Source organism: Ammodytes marinus, assembly GCF_949987685.1.
Source record: "Ammodytes marinus genome assembly, chromosome: 18".
Classification (NCBI taxonomy): domain Eukaryota; kingdom Metazoa; phylum Chordata; class Actinopteri; order Uranoscopiformes; family Ammodytidae; genus Ammodytes; species Ammodytes marinus.
Genome location: NC_137222.1, coordinates 26,703,625 through 26,721,112, shown reverse-complemented (window position 1 = coordinate 26,721,112; position 17,488 = coordinate 26,703,625). Strand labels below are relative to the sequence as shown.

The 17,488-nt window shown below is 38.2% G+C and overlaps 1 protein-coding gene across 2 annotated transcripts in view; it reads left to right on the top strand.

Moving 5' to 3' along the window:
• The window catches only part of slc38a9 (solute carrier family 38 member 9), a 78,413-nt gene extending 61,571 nt beyond the window's left edge, over nucleotides 1-16,842 (top strand). For both annotated transcript variants that reach the window (XM_080046839.1, XM_080046840.1), the window contains exons 10-15: nucleotides 2,388-2,495; nucleotides 9,622-9,728; nucleotides 13,138-13,251; nucleotides 13,568-13,716; nucleotides 14,485-14,574; nucleotides 15,223-16,842. In XM_080046839.1, coding sequence (XP_079902965.1) covers nucleotides 2,388-2,495; nucleotides 9,622-9,728; nucleotides 13,138-13,251; nucleotides 13,568-13,716; nucleotides 14,485-14,574; nucleotides 15,223-15,388 — 734 coding nt within the window. In that variant the 3' untranslated portion in view covers nucleotides 15,389-16,842. The remainder of the gene's footprint in view (nucleotides 1-2,387; nucleotides 2,496-9,621; nucleotides 9,729-13,137; nucleotides 13,252-13,567; nucleotides 13,717-14,484; nucleotides 14,575-15,222) is intronic.
• Nucleotides 16,843-17,488: the final 646 nt, after the last annotated feature.

Here is a 17,488-nt window from a genome sequence, read left to right as displayed (position 1 = left end):
GTAAAAAAGGTTTCAAAATAACAAATAAACTCTTAACTAAACGAAACGCTTAAAACCCATTGATGACTATGGCAATCTGGGATGCATGTCCTTAATGCCTGAGGGTTTTCTGAAAAAATATTATGAATTGTAAAGTCTACCAAAACCTTAATATCTAAGCCTGTGTAGCACATAGAAACATGAAATAAAATACATTTAAAAGTTAAGGTTCACAGGTGTTATTTAAACATGCTCCCTTAGCGCTTACAAACCAACACATTTTTCTAAAAATCGTCAAAATTAGATGGGGGAGAAAAAAAATTATAAATAATATAAAATATTTAAAAATAATGTGCTAAACGAGGTTATAATCCTGCTTCCTTTTAGCATGGATAGTAGTGACTGAGTGTGCAGTGGAGGGATAAAGATAGACAGATATAGGAAGGAGGCGATAGCTTTATTTTATAATTTAGTTCAGTTATCACTGGCACCATAAATCCAACTTCCCAGTACAACTGGAACGCAGACTGACTCCTGCTGTCAGGAGCCGATCAGCTGGTCCAAATGGCTGTATACCACAGAGATGAAAACGAAACTGAAACTTAACTATCGCCTGGCTGGGCTGAATTTGAGTTGGAGCAGAAAAATATGGCCTAAATTCATAAATATTGTTAATAAATAGATGCAATGTGTTGTGTGATTTTCGTCAGTAGCCTATAGTAGACCTTGATTCTGTGCTCCGAACGCCACTAACTGTTCTGTAATACACTATCGCCGACACAGCTGGCGTATTTTTTTAATTATTATTTATTTATTGATTTTGATTGGCGTGATTTTCGGCAAACCACACAACTTTTGGGTGGTCACGTGGTCTTAAAAAATCAACAAAACCCACCTCATGTGTATTTGAACCAGTGACGGTGCATTCTATGTTGTGCACGCCATGAAAATAAGATAAAGTAACAATGCTGCGTTACGCAGCATCAGGCAGGAGATACAATGTGGCATCGCGCAGCAGCCGTCATCAATGGGTTAAGGTGATGGAAAACAAACACTTAAATGATGGTCAAAATGATATGTTTCCACAGCATCTGCACCTACCTGATTGTGACCTTGACAGACTGACACCGGCTGCCATTCTCGGATGAATTGGCGTGCGGCCCAAAACATTCCCCTTGCCATCTAATAATTCAATTAATATAACCAATAATTAATACACACATAGTCAACGTTAAGAATAGGATGGCTGTAACAGTTTTTCTTTAAAAAACAACAAACACCTGATATGACAGCATAATTACTTTCCAACTTATTGTTGGTGTTTTTAAACTCAAGAACAGTTCACAAATGAGTTTTTAAATATCAGCTCTCGTCTTCTCTACACTATTCATTGTACTTTGATCACTTTTTATTGTTAAGCAGTTAACCTGCCCTGAAACATTTACTACACATTTATGAAGTAATCAGGAGTTTCTTCATTCCATATGGGCTTGGCCCTCTAAAGATATCACAAGTGGTATAAGGGCAAATCAGGACATGGTCCATGTTGAGCTCAGTCTGTCTGGTAGCCACTAGCCGCACACACAGTGAAGTGGTAGAGCGACGCAATAATCTGTCCATTCTCCGGCAATGTGTCAGAGCGAACCTTCCCATCACAGCAAATCATATGGGCACTGATGGCAAAAATATAACATCAAACCTACAACCATGGTTACACACTTTTGACAGTCCAGAGGCATGAGCTAGAGCACACAGGGAACCCAAATAGCAATCACTCTGACAAAACACTCCATATATAGAAGCAAAATAAATAGCAGGGGGACTTCATAGATGAACAAACATTGTTAGAATAAGAATTAAAGTATGTTTTCTGTCAAATCAAACATCTTAAGTAGCAGCATGCAACTGAAATTAACAACCATAATAATGATACTCTTCTTTAGGGCACTTTATAAACATATATTATTTGGACAGCTACAGATAATGGCAGATGAACATTTAATAACCAGTGATTCACATTAAAGAAAATACCATTGACTATCAATGTAGCAAATTGGCAATATATTGACATCATCATTGACCGCACACCATCCAGTCATATACTAGGCTTCCACCTGTCCTGTAGGCACACATTAACATTTCTACAGACAATGGATGAAAATAGACGTTTAGGTTTCATTTTAGCTGTCACCATGGTGAATCGTTATATTGGAACTACATTAATGATTGCATTTTAAATTTGCTATGCTGGCACCAAACTCTGAGTTGGCTAACCCTGAAACTCTTTGAGTTGAGAATTAGGTTGAGAGTTGTTGAAGTGTGCTTGTGGAACATGCCCCTGGTTGCAACTTTTCCTTCTTACATGCTGTGTGCTGTAACATAGATCTTCATCCTACCATCTTGTCCAGGCACCATCTCAGTGGTCTACCTCATCACACTGGTCACTATTAAAGCTGTCCGCCTCGGATTCCACCTGGACTTCCACTGGTTTGACTCAACTCAGTTCTATCTTCCAGGTAAAGCTCCTACATATTTAATTCTTCTTCATGTATCTTTTTACAGTGTCTCAGATGAACTGTATGAATGAACTGTAGTCCAATTATATATAAATGGATATTGACTCCCGCTGAGTTTTTGCTTCAATGTGATGACCTTGGTTAATTGCTGATTTTTATTTACTAGCCAAAAATAGACATTGCTTTCTAGGTATTTATTATAATTAATAGTATTGATGTTTTGGAATTCATACTATATGATAATATATATCATATCATGATTGTTGTATACATTTAGATATTGTATTTGGCAAATCATAATTTACATTGTTTTTAGTAAAGTAGCGGTGAGCTCCTTCCCACAAAGTAGCAGATAAACACACCACCACACATTGTAGTTGGGCAGAAGTGATCATTGATGGGGATTATTTTTGTGTGACTATAGGGGAGAGTGGCCTAAATTGTGCAACTTTTCACTCAGTGACTTTAAAGTAAGGCCTTGACAGTAAAGTCTCCAACTCAAATATGTACATATATTTCAGGGTGTTGTGCATTCCTGGCAATAAAAACTTTGGATCTGGAATAGGGATGGGCATAATCAATCGATTGCTCGATCATTGCTCGTTAAGAATATTGTCGATCACGTGAAATTGTTATCGATCATATAGCCGTTGTGTTGCGCAGTGTGAGTCCGGCAGCACAGCAATGAATTTCACTATGTGGCAGCACCAAAGACTGTATGGGCAGCAATTAAACATCCTACCAGCAGGGGGAGATACTTAACTAGTAGTAGGAGACAATAGAACAGGCTCGGGCAGCAGCCTGCAAGCTGCCGTAATGTCAAAACGTAAACAGAAGAAGAAGAAGTCAAGGGGAAGTTTGGCATCTGACAGGTCCATGGGACAGCTTTAGAACCGAAAATAACTAAGTGCATTAAGCATTGTGAAACCTTGTATAAGTAAAACACTTAAACAAACTGAATTATGTACCACTTGTACATTGAAGCCTACATCCGACCCTGTTTAACGTGTGACGTTAGCGCCGCTAGCATTAGCTGCTAACTTTAGCGTCTATGCTTTCCTACTTCGCCTTCATCAGGGAACTAATTTGCACATATTGTTTATTAGATGAAGTAACGTTAGGTCCTTTAACACTCAGAGAAACGTGCCGTGCCCTTATGCAGTCTTTGCCAGCATCTTAGGAGGCGCATATGTGTTTCAAGGTATCGTAGCATTGGCTCATAGCCTCGGGCTATCACCAGCGCCGCATTTTATTATTACCAGTTGCCTTGTCTTAATAGATTGTTGTTTGCCTAGAAGATCTTGGAATAAAGATGTAATTGAGTAAAAACCTCTTGTATACAGTCTATGGTAAAACGCTGTATTTTGGATGTTCTGTTGGCATTTTTTTAATATGTAAAAAGATAACGATTGCTCGATAATTGCTCGTTAATTTTCCCGATGATCGATCAATGAAATTTCTTAAAATGCCCATCCCTAATCTGGAATAAACTGTTGAAGAAATATAGCTTTCTGAAAAAAAGTTGTCTTGTTGCACAAGGTGCACGTGGTGTAAGTTGTGCGGTTGGAGAGAATACCATGGGGTAAATTGTGCCATTGCTATATATCTCATAAACTGTAATGCAAGACAAATCCATTAGACAATCACTTATTTAAGGTGTATTTAAAGTAAATAGTTGACAAAGATTGAAGGACAATTTTCTTAAACAAGGCCTAGCAGATCTAATGGTTTTACCTGCAAAGCTCACAATGACAAAGTCACCATCATCATCTTTCTGGCCATCTGAACTCTCATCAGTGGTGTCGTTAAGTGGAATTGAGATGTCACTCTCTTCTGAGCTACTGTAGACAATCACTTTCTTTTGGTGACCAGCGTATACAGCCATGCCACTGGCACAACTCTCAGAAATGTACTTTGCACTAGTTGCTCCGTGCTTGTGGAACCAACTGCCACCTGACAAATGTGATTCCCTCTACATTTCTGCCTTTAAATCAAGGCTCAAAACCCATATCTACACCCTGGTGTTTCCTCCCCATTAACTATCTTACCTCTGCACTACTATCTGTGTTTATGTGGATGTATGGGCTTTACGTCTTTTATTTTGGTTATTGTTATTTTACCTTCATTGTTTACCTACTGAATGCACTATGTACAGCACTTTGGACAGTGCAAAATGTCATAAATGTGCTTTTATAAATACATTTTACTTACTTATAACTCACCTAGGCCCTTTGGCACAATCACCCCAATTCCAGAAATTTGGATAATAAGCATGATGCAGCAATTTAGGGCTGACATCGTGCTAACTGTATAGACTCAAAATGTAGCATACCAAAGCACTAAAACATGTGTCAAATGTTTTCAAACTTGTCTATAAGTGTTCAGACACAATAATCAAAAAACCTTGATCATGGAAATTTTACTTTGAAAGGCGCAAAACAGTTTTTTGAGCTTAAATGTGCTTATATCTTATTCCTTGTGTCTCCCTTCTTTACAGGATGAGTCAAATGGATGGCTCTTCTTAAATATGTGGTCACATTTCCAATTTCTTCCACGGTTTTCTAGAAACAAGGGGTGGCACAACTTCCAAAATGCACAACTTAGGCCACTCTCCCCTACTGTGTTTTTTAAAGAAATATACTGTAAAGTATGCCTTTAACTATTAATAGTTTGCCATATCTTTTAATAATATCAATTTAAGTTTATAGTTTAATCCCCCTGACCTTTTCCCTCAGTCCATCATCTTGCCAACATTCCTCCTCCTATTGTTCACACAATCACTGGCTGAATAACGTATCTGTGATTCTTGAGAACCGGGACAAAAGGCTGTCTTCCATATGTAACTGCTGTTATGTTTAAAACAAAAAATATTTAAAATGATAGATGTTATTAGGGATTAAGAATAGAATGTCTGGAGCACAATTATCCCCTTAAATTAAATTAAATTTTATCATTATTGTGTCAAATATATGATACTTGGTATCTTCTCGCGACGTCCAAAACAGTGTGTCCTCAGAGAAGGTTTCAATCTTTCATATGCAATAAAACCTATTAAAAATGTACTTTAATGATTAAAAAGAGCTTTTTTCATCAAAAGCAACATCGATTAATCTCTCATATCAATAAAAACAGTTTTTCTACAACACATTCATGTTTCATAAGGATTCTAAGTGGTGGGACCACTTTACTGTTAATGAATATGCCGGTATTCCCTTCACCAGATTAAACACCCCTAAATTAATATCAGTATGTTTTCATGTAAATATAGCCTGCCAAGTTTATTTGTTCCTTGTTTAAACCTGTTCCACTATAAAGTTTATGTGTTCATCGACCCCTGCACTTTTATATGGCAAAAAAAGACCAAAAGCCGATTTACACAATTCCCAAAAGGTTTTACTTTTCACCAAAAACCTTCACACCATATATTACCTTAAAGGCTCTGGTTTTAAAGCATGTTACCCTTTGACCCCTGCCTATCTCCAGATCTCCCCCTGTGTTGATCCCCTAATGACCCTTACAATTGTCACTTCTATTTTTATCCTAGGTTAAGTCCAGATTTCAGACCTTTATCCTTGATAAATTTTTAGAAAGGAGGAGATTAGATAATAGGTTTTTAATTATTCTGGTGGCTGAATACCTCACATTTACCCCTAGCTTCAAAAGACTACCGTTAAGTCCTCACTAAGTTCATACACCTGGATGAGCTTAGGCCAATAGATAAATGCAATTCCCTCCTAATTCAAGGAGTGTGTTTATGGGATGTGTATTCTTTGTTATCAGTAGTGTAGGTTTGGATTGCTTACCTCAGAGGCGCCGCGATCTCTTTAATGAAAAAACCCTACTTAGGTCCTTGTTCCCAACTCTAAACTAAAAATTCAGGCCAAAGATTTATAACGTTTTCAAGAAATTTTATTCAACCAATATAAAAAGATTATACGTTCACAATATAGAAAGAAAAGATATATAAAATGAAAGGAAGGAAAATAAGTACCTACACTCCCATTTATGTGGTTAATATATGTAGAGAAATATAAGACTTAACTTATGTGTTGTATGTCTTTTGTTCACATTGAATTTAGTTCATGAGTTCTCCAATTTTCAAAGCTTGTCCACTGTTTACACAACTTTACACAGTCTGGGTGTTGGCCGAGCTTTCAACAATGTCATATATATTTGAATATCTTCAAATGCTATGACAATGTTGATTTTGCAACGCAACAGTCAGGAAAAGTTGGTTCAACAGTTTACTTTGTTGATCCACAAGAGATCAGGAGTATTCTCATCTTCAGGTTTTTCAAAGCTCCACTCTCTACACAACTTTACACAGTCTGGGTGTTGGCCGAGCTTTCAACAATGTCATATATATTTGAATATCTTCAAATGCTATGACAATGTTGATTTTGCAACGCAACAATCAGGAAAAGTTGGTTCAACAGTTTATTTGGTTGATCCACAAGAGATCCTATTTGGAGTGCTATCAAGTATAAAAGTTTGTCCACTGTCTACACAACTTTACACAGTCTGGGTGTTGGTCGAGCTTTCAACAATGTCATATATATTTGAATATCTTCAAATGCTATGACAATGTTGATTTTGCAACGCAACAGTCAGGAAAAGTTGGTTCAACAGTTTTAAAACCTCAACTCAATGCTTTTTTACAACCTGGTTCATCAATTAGTTCCTATCAATAACCCAAATGGTCCCTTACCAAACTTCTCAGAATAGAAAAGGAAGAAATGGTTCCGAGCCTCTTCCCCTTCTTGAAAAGAAAAAATAACTGACTTTCCTCTGCCAAAACCCCTGCTTATATAGGGAGAACAGGGTGCATGTGGGCTGGCCAACTGAGGGGGGGTCAGGGTTACAGGCCCCCTCTTCCCTCCCTCCACATGCTCATAAAATTCGGACATGTTCGGACATGTCCTTGCACTACAAGGAAGACCACATATATGTATGTCCTTTAAGACAATCTTAAAACAAGTAAGAGAGAGGAAAAATTAAAATTGAAAATAATAATACATCCCCCAACCCCCTCTAGACAGCAAAAGTACACAACCCAAAGTTACACAAAGTTCACCTATCTCAACACTGTAAGTCAACACCGTCAGACATTTCATTATGTAAAATGTAATAAAATCAGGCGAAATAAGGGTCAGTTGTCACTATGAAGGACCTCTTGTCAAATTCTACCTCTGCAGAGTACATTAGAGTCAGACAGACTTGTGTTGTAGTTTTAGAATATTTTACATTCCGAATCTTGAAAGTCCTGTGTCACAACCATAATATGTCAACACCGACTTACAATTTCTGTAGAAGTTATTTGAAATTTTTTGATCATTTTATTTTCCTGAAGTAGTTCATACTAGCACTTAACATCAACAGAAAAACCAAATGGCTACTAGATAAATTCCATTTGTTATGTTTAAGAAACGTTAAATATGTCAACACCGTCAGACAGGAAATCTGACGGAGTTGACATCTGACGGTGGTGATAGGCCAATGACGGTAAAACAAACAAAAGCTGGGAGGTTGTCAAAGCTTAGCTTAGTATATGTTGGATACATACATGTAATTTAATTTGCCGAAATATAGGGTTTGTATTTTTTCAACATTGCACCCTGTTTTGTCCCACTTCTCAAGAATCAGTGGTATACATTTTTAATTTACTGTGCCCCTAAAAAAAATTACTATTTTCAATTAACAAACTCATGTCTGAATTCTATCAAATTTGAACCCATTCATGCTCCCAAAGGAGCATGGAGGCAAACAGACTTTGCCTGTGAAAAGGTTTGATCATTTAAACCACTAGGGCAGCACTAGTGCAGATTTAGATTGAGTTAAGGCTCATTTATGCTCTGTTACATACGTATAAGGATACGGACGGAGCCTTCTGTCCATACTCTGCGTATATTACGTCCGTATTTCTGCACGTATCCTGCTAGCTTGCGGATGCCAAACGGACAGAACGGAGCATTACTACCGAAGATCACGAGGGGCGCATAGCCAACAGTTCACTTTCACTTACTGTACATTTGTTTACAAACACAAACGAAAGACATAATACTTTAGAAACTGTCTTAACTTTTGAGGAGAGGTTTTTGTGAGTTGGTACAAAATTACATACACATTTATTTATCTATGAAGTTACACGGCCGGGGCACAGGGACTTACAACTGCAACAGAGCAGCATGAGCGGGGATCGCACGGGGAAGAATGTCAGTTAGACGGTAGGCTGACGGCAGCAATAGAGAAGTGCTGGAGGTCCGTGCGAGACTAGTTGGTTTGACATGTTGTGATTAATGTCCTCACAGACCCCCGCTGTCTATAATACAGCCTCTAGTTTAGCCTCTTCCATCGCTACGGTAGTAGACCTATATCGCTAAAGATGTTTCTTCCATGGACCTATTATAAAATATTTATTCCAGTTAAAGGTTCAGTAAGCGGAATGGTCAGTTTAGCTAACTTCCTGCAGTTTGTAGTCCTCTCCCTCGTCCCTACGTCACCACATTAATGCTCTTCAAGCAGCGAGTTATCTAGCATCATCTCAGAGATGATAAAAGTGTGATAAAACATGATTTAAAAACCATCAAAACAGACATTGGGAAGGATTTTTACCTGCTCCGCCATTGTAGGCACATAAACATTCACCCATCTGTCGCTCTGCGCGTGCACCGGCAGTGAGACGGGTGCCGGTGTGTAGCGTTCTGTCTTGTGGTTGGATATCAGTTTCGGGATCCCTGAAAAGTTTATTTGCCGATTACATGCAGAGCAGATGACTGAGAGATCGGCTTTATGAAACGCGCACATTATGTAAGTGATCACTGTATGAATAAAGAGCAATTTAGCACTTATATTAACATAAATAAATCGCTTACTTCACCTTTAATTCATTGCTTGACTCTTCTTCTTCCTATTTGAGTAACGTTTTACTCTGAGCGGAGCTGCTGCACACTAATGGTTGATTTGCCAAATGTCGATTCCAACATAAAGGACGCATGGAAGTATGAGGGCAGTTACGGGTATAACGTTGTAAACATACGTCTCTATTTACGCACGGAATTAGAGCATAAATGAGCCTTTTGTTGTTGGTTCAGTAGCATTTCTCATTTCTTACTGTGTGTTGTTTCAGAATTCAGACTGCTCTTCCCTCAGCTGACTGGTGTCCTCACTCTGGCCTTCTTCATTCACAACTGCATAATCACCTTAATGAAGAGCAACAGGCACCAGGAGAACAACGTAGGCATTCTTCAGCCATGCACTGCTTCACACACTGGACACTAACATACAGGTGAAACTCGAAAAATTAGAATATCGTGCAAAAGTTCATTTATTTCAGTAATTCAACCTAAATGGTGAAACTAATATATTATATAGACTCATTACATTCAAAGTGAGATATTTCAAGCCTTTATTTGTTATAATTGTGATTATTATGGCTTACAGCTTAAGAAAACCCCAAATTCAAAATCTCAGAAAATTAGAATATTACATAAAATCAATAAAAAAAGGATTTTAAATACAGAAATGTCGGCCCTCTAGAAAGTATAATCATGCATATGTACTAAGTACTTGGTTTGGGCCCCTTTTGCACAAATTATTGCCTAAATGCGGTGTGGCATGGATGCTATCAGTCTGTGGCACTGCTGAGGTGTTATGGAAGCCCAGGTTGCTTTGATAGTGGCCTTCAGCTCGTCTGTATTGTTGGGTCTGGTGTGTATCATCTTCATCTTCCATAGTTTCTCTATTGGGTTCAGGTCAGGAGAGTTGTCTGGCCAATCAACACAGTAATACCATGGTCAGTCAACCAGTTACTTGTGGTTTTGGCACTGTGGACAGGTGTCAGGTCTTGCTGGAAAAAGTAATTCAGCATCTCCATAAAGCTTGTCAACAGACAGGAAATATGAAGTGCTCTAAAATATCCTGGTAGACAGCTGTGGTGACTTTGGACTTGATAACACAGTGGACCAACACCATCAGATGACATGGTGCCTCAAATCATCACTTGAAAACTTGACAGTGGTCTTCAAGCCCCTTGGATTTTGTGCCCCTCCACTCTTCCTCTAGACCAGGGGTCCCCAAACTACGGCCCGCGGGCCAAATGCGGCCCGCTTTTTATTGGCCCGCGGCCGATTTTAAATATATAATGTAATATGGCCCTTTGAATTTTTTTTTTTTTTTTTTTTTGCATTTCTTAGTTAACCCACTAGTGCAGGGGTGTCAAACACTGATTGATTGGCCCGTGGCACATTTTGAAAATATAATGTAATATGGCGCTTTTAATTTTTAAATAATTTAAATGCACTCATTATATTACAGAGAAATATGTCCCATAAAAGAAAATGAGCAACAAGCCCATCCCAGAGGACCCTGCATAATATTTTATTTTAAATTAATATTATTATGGAAAATCTATGCGTCCTTCTCCAATAGCTTCTAATTCATCTGACACAGTGTCTCCATTTTTTTTTCATACAAAATTCTTCAGATTTAGCCTCTTAATTTCCCTCTCAAAGTGCACCAGATTCATGCATTTCGCTTTAAAAACTTTAAAAAATCTCCCGGGGGGGCATACCCCCGGACCCCCCTAGGAGGGTCGGGACCTCGGCTGGATACTATTTTCACCATGCTGGACATTAGACGCAAAGGCAGAAAACACTGGGTGTATCATTGGCATATAAACAAGAGGGGAAATGTGTCTGTTTAATGTGCAAGGAAAGTGTTGCCGTGAAGAAGGATTACAATTTACGAAGACACTATGAAACTAAACATCAGAGCAGCTACATGTCCTGATAAATGTGTGATTTTTGCAAAGTGGCCCGGCCCTTCGTAGATTTTTCTGTATGTGGCCCTCAGTGAAAAAAGTTTGGAGACCCCTGCTCTAGACTGTGGAACCTTGATTTCCAAATGAAACGCAACATTTAATTTGGATCAGTGATGATTTGAGGTATCATGTCATCTGCTGCTGTTGGTCCACTGTGTTATCAAGTCCAAAGTCACCACAGCCATCTACCAGAAGATTTTAGAGCACTTAATGCTTCTGTCTGTTGACAAGCTTTATGGAGATGACAATTTCCATTTCCAGCTAGACTTGGCACCTGCCCACGGTACCGTAAACCACTGGTAACTGGTTGACTGACCATGGTATTACTGTGCATGAATGGCCAGACAACTCTCCTGACCTGAACTCCATAGAGAAACTATGGACTATTGTCAAGAGGAAGATGATACACACCAGACCCAACAATACAGACGAGCTGAAGGCCACTATCAAAGCAACCTGGGCTTCCATAACACCTCAGCAGTGCCACAGGCTGATAGCATCCATGCCACGCCGCATTTAGGCAATAATTCATGCAAAAGGGGTCCAAACCAAGTACTTAGTACATATGCATGATTATACTTTCTAGAGGGCCAACATTTCTGTATTTAAAATCCTTTTTTTATTGATTTTATGTAATATTCTAATTTTCTGAGATTTTGAATTTGGGGTTTTTATAAACTGTAAGCCATAATAATCACAATTATAAAAAATAAAGGCTTCACATATCTCACTTTGCATTTAATGAGTCTGTATAAGATATTATTTTCACCTATAAAGTTGAATTACTGAAATAAATGAACTTTTGCACGATATTCTAATTTTTCGAGTTTCACCTGTATTCATTACATTGTCCCAATCGCATCTCTGCTTGCTTATACAGATAACACAATCCACCATCACAAGTTGCTTCTTGTTGTTTTTCTGAGTGAATTATGTGAGACTCCAACAGTGATGATAATTTTCATGTCTAGTTTATGAAGGAAGGAAAGGCTCTTCAAATATTACATCAGCAAACCTTAAAGTCCCAACAGGGAACTTTTCAGTATTTTTAAAACAAATTCAGTAAATTTTTTCCTCTGATGATCATAAATGAGAAATGACCTGTAACAGTGAACGAGACCATCAGTGCAAAGAATGCTATTTTTATATAGTTTTTATTAATGCATTTGTCCGGGTCGGACACCTGCATCGACGCGTGGCAACCTTGCCGGAGGACTCCACCGTTGAGCCCGAAATTTTTCAAAGCGGCTGCTTGACAACCACACTTATTTATCTATATATACCTGAATATGAAATATTTTTAAAATTTCAGACACTTTAACATTGAACTAATAAATGGTAGAGCTGAGTTGTTTATGTCCGGATACTCAGTTTGCAACGATGCCTTGTATGTCACCCATGCTGCCGAAAGTTTCAACACGGGGAAAGCTGAGCAGTTGGGCAAAATCTGTGCGCGTTTACATGGGCGGCAATCGCTTCCTGGTCCAACCGAGTTGCAATGCGGCAGTTGGAAAGGGCCTTTGATCGTGATCCATCCTGCCATCTCTCGTTTATTCGCTTTCAACATGGACATGGACCTAATTGCGAGACACTGGCACCCTGGCACCTGCCGGCAGGCGCTCCTAAGGAGCTTTATGACAGCTGGCGTCTAAAAATACTACCGCTTTTGTCCAAAGGGGCCGCTAGTTGACAAAGTTCCTTGTAGCACCTTTAATCAAACTCACCAGACTTAATTTCCAGTATCCAGGTGTATTGACCTCAGAAAGCAAACTAAGTGATGATTTAGTGATTGAGTGTAAGGAGAAATTGTTTCTGTGTTTTCAGGTTCGGGACCTGTCTGTAGCCTATCTCCTAGTAGGACTGACCTATCTGTATGTGGGAGTGTTGATCTTTGCTGCCTTCCCCTCACCTCCACTCTCCAAGGACTGCATTGAACCAGTGAGATTGACACACCAATAATTTTTATCATTTTGGTTGTTGTTGTTCAGCTTATGTGTTTGACATTTAAACTTGAACTTGGAATGTTAGGTCAATAATAATAATATTTCTGATGCAGACCCAGATCTAGTAGTACCACCATTTCACCAATATAATTCAATGAAACCAAAATGATCTGTTGTCGTGAATGTAATCTTTAGAGGACCTGTTTATCAGTTCTAAAAGCATCCTTGAGCCAAATCGCAGTTGCTAGGTCTCTACAAATGTTGTAAAGATACCCCAGATTTGTCCACTGTCCAACTCTTGTCTCTTCCAGAACTTCTTGGATAACTTCCCCAGCAGTGATGTCATGGTGTTTGTGGCGCGGACCCTCCTCTTGTTCCAGATGATCACAGTCTACCCACTGCTGGGATACTTGGTGCGGGTTCAGATGATGGGACAGATATTTGGCAGTCATTATCCCAGGTAGCACTCAAGTTATTATCATAAAAGTGCTTGTCTTTATATTTCTTTTAAAGCAGTCCCGCACAAAATACATTTTAACAAAAAGTCTTTAAGTATGTCAAAATATTCTTAGCCTAAAAATAATATTAGAAGAAGCAATCGTGCTACTTCTAAATGTAAAGGTGGAGTCAGGGATTCTGAGAAATGCTTGTTAAAATATCTCTTCACGATTCCGCTGCCTGTCCGTACTTTGTGTGCGCTGAAGAAAACATATCCAGCATGAATACACAGTTTAGGCTTAGAAATGATTCAGTGCTTTGGAAATGTTTTTGTTTTCATTCTCTCAATATGTACTTTTCAGTCAAATTAATTTGAAAAGATTTGTCTGTATTTACCCTTTTACTTGTACATATTGTACCAGCAATCAAGCCAATTAAAAAAATATCACAAAGTACAATTTCCCTCAGGAGGCGTGGAATTTATTATTCTAATATTTTCAAGGTGATCATTTTATTTTGCACATTATGTTGTCAACTGTTATTGTGATGTGATAATATACTGTATTTGTTTCATTGTATTTTATTTAGTTGTTTACATGACAAAGCGACTTGTAAATAAACCAAGTAAGAAAATAAAGACTTATTTGTATAGCACAAAACAAAACCTAGGGATTGCTTCACATTTGAAGCATTAGGTTTTGCCAAAGTTTGAAAGGAATTAGAGTGAGGATTTCAAATGATTCCAGAAGAACTCTTTCATAGCTTCTCACATTCACATCTTTCTCTTCAGTTTCTTTCATGTTCTGGCACTGAACATCGTAATTGTTGGATCTGGTGTCCTGATGGCCAAGTATTATCCAAATATTGGATCCATCATAAGGTAGGTTTAAATGTATAAATGTTGTATTTAGCTAATAATAATAATAATAATAGAATCAAATAATTTTTTCAGTCGAATCGGATCTGCCTGTTTAATCCAGAGAATGGACTATTCAGGATACTATTTGTCAATCAGAAAAGTGCATTGCAGTTAGATATTTTGCCTTCCCTCTACACAAAAACAGTGGAAAAAAGAGTTCAATATTACTGACAACGGAGCTTTTAAAGTGTAACTAAACTCCAAAACCAGGTCCAATTCTCCAGATAATGTACACAGTATGTTTATTCAACATTGTATGGTATGAATCTGAAGAGTGACTGTCCTCTACAGGTTGAAACCTGGCTACTGCATCTGAATGTTTCTTTTGGCTGATCTAGTTCATGCTGACGTATTTGCTTTACGTAAACGTCACCAACGACACCATGTGATTGAGCGAGGACGTTCATTGAAGCAAACAAACAATCGACACAACAATCTAAACCCTAGTGGTTTTAAGTGTTTTGCCATGGTTGTTAATATGTTCATTCTTTCATAAGGGCTTTGCATTCCACCTTTATTGGGTTGCATTTAGAACCTCAGTGTAACTAGAAGTGCAGTTCTACTGTTGTGAATGTTCTGTATTGATGTGAACTCTGTCTCCTCTTTCAGGTTCTCTGGAGCAACCTGTGGCCTAGCATTAGTCTTTTTCTTCCCGTCCTTGGTTCACATGATCTCTCTGAAGAGACAGGGGGCGCTGCGCTGGCCCTCAGCCCTCTTCCACAGCTTCCTCATACTGCTGGGGGTGGCCAATCTGCTGGCTCAGTTCTTCATGTAGACAGACAGACAGACAGACAGACAGACAGACAGACAGACAGACAGACAGACAGACACAGACGCACTCTTAACCATTAATAAACAAGAAGATAACAAGATAAAATTATTTGTTGGAGATTTCAGATGAGGTTTGCTGAAATTACATGTAGAATAATGTGCATAACTGCACAGTCATGGCTGCAACATAATAAGATAAACCAAAGCATCCACAAGCCAGTCAGATGTAGTGTCTGTGTCTGTGGTATAACATAAATATTACACTTCCTGTAGTAAGCAATTATTGTGATTTGTAAATGTTTGTAACATTGAATCACAGGAATCCAATCTAAGCAGTGGTACTTCTATGATAAACTCTTCCCGCCAGTCAAGTTTATAGACACACTGTGAACTGTGCTGAGACTTGGTGTCTTTGTGAAGATCAGCAGCAAGCTAGCAGAATATGAGGTCATTATCAAGAGCTATACCACAACTAGGAGAGCATGCATCTTCTTAGGCTGCTTTAAACAGACCTTTTACATAATAGTGTTACACGTCTGTTTTAATGATCATTAAAAAAATGATCTAGATGACACATTAACGCTACAATTTTGAGTAAAATTCTAAGCAACTCAATATATCATAAGATAATGTGTTAAACAAGAGCTGGTCCTGCTAGTGATTAACCTTTTATCAGCTAAATCTGCAGCGTCCTTCTTTTTCTTATTGTATAGTGAGTTTAAAATCCTTCTTTAACTGTCTTGCCCACAACTTTTACTGTCTGGGTTCATTCCCACAGCTCTTATTGCATAATATTGGGCTGCAGGTGTGTCCCAATGTACAACTCCTGCTAAGCAACAAACCACAGACGGATACAGTTAAACGCTAGCTGGCAAACTTAATGGCTAAAGAGCCAGATATTTCCTTCAAAATGTAGACACTAAAAACAGCTATTCAAGAGAATATTGGACTTAACATCATCAGGTGGATATAAACACCACTCCAGATTAATTATGATATGAGAATTATGTTTTTCTGTCAATTCTGGATGTGTATATATGCAATCATTTGCAAACAAGTTGACCATTTGAACTTAAAAGGTGGCGTTATGGCAATGTTGTGTTCATAGAACATTGCTGACCCCAAGTGGACAAAATAAGTCAGTTAGCGCAGGTTTTTTAATGTATGTGAGTGAGACTATATGGCTGGATTTTATTATTGTACAGAGTTGTGTCTTGCTGACACCAGGGAATCATGTGACTAACTGTGATTAAGTAAACTGTTCATATTTTTGAGAGCAGTGTGCATATTTTTTGAAAAAGATTTTTGCACAATCTTTTAATTTTTTGACAGTGTTGATAGACATGTTTGATGTTGATTACATGCTTTCCATTTCCTAGTTACTGTGCCTAATATGGTTATTTACAAATGATTGGTTAGACAAAGGGAATATGTGTGCTTGAAATAAACAATATTAGTCTATAAGAACTGTAGTATTCCGTTTTGTACTTTGGTCTTTTCCATTAGTCTGATAAATAACATTATGCTCACCAAGGTTATATGTTGGAACTCTGTGACTTACCTAAAGAGAAAGCTTTATTCTCTTCAATTTCTTTTTTTTAAGGATAATTCTTTTGCCGTTTTTTGCTTTTATCAGATAGATTTTGGAGAGACAGAGTTTAAATGGGGCAAAGAGGCGAATGACATGTAGAGAAGCAGTGGCGTGCACAGACATTTTGGGGGGCAGGTGCTCAGTGCAAAGTAAGGGCACTTTGTGCAGCATAACAACAAGGCATGAGGCTACTTTTTCTGCAGGCAATTGGGAATCTCTAAGCCAAATAACACAATATTTATTTTGATGGATGACCAAATTATTTTAAGGTGTACATGGACAAAACCCCTGGGGCCTCATTTATCAACCGTACTTACGCACAAATCTGCGTAAGTAGGGCGTAAGAACATTGCCACGCAAAGTATGGAATTTACCAAAATGTACTTAGACTTATGAATGTGTGTAAATGTAAGCACAACTCTGACCATGCTTACGAACAGAATCTAGTGGTAGAATAGCGATATTACAAGCACAAAGCAAAGCATTTAAGAGTTTCAACGTCTGCATTAACAC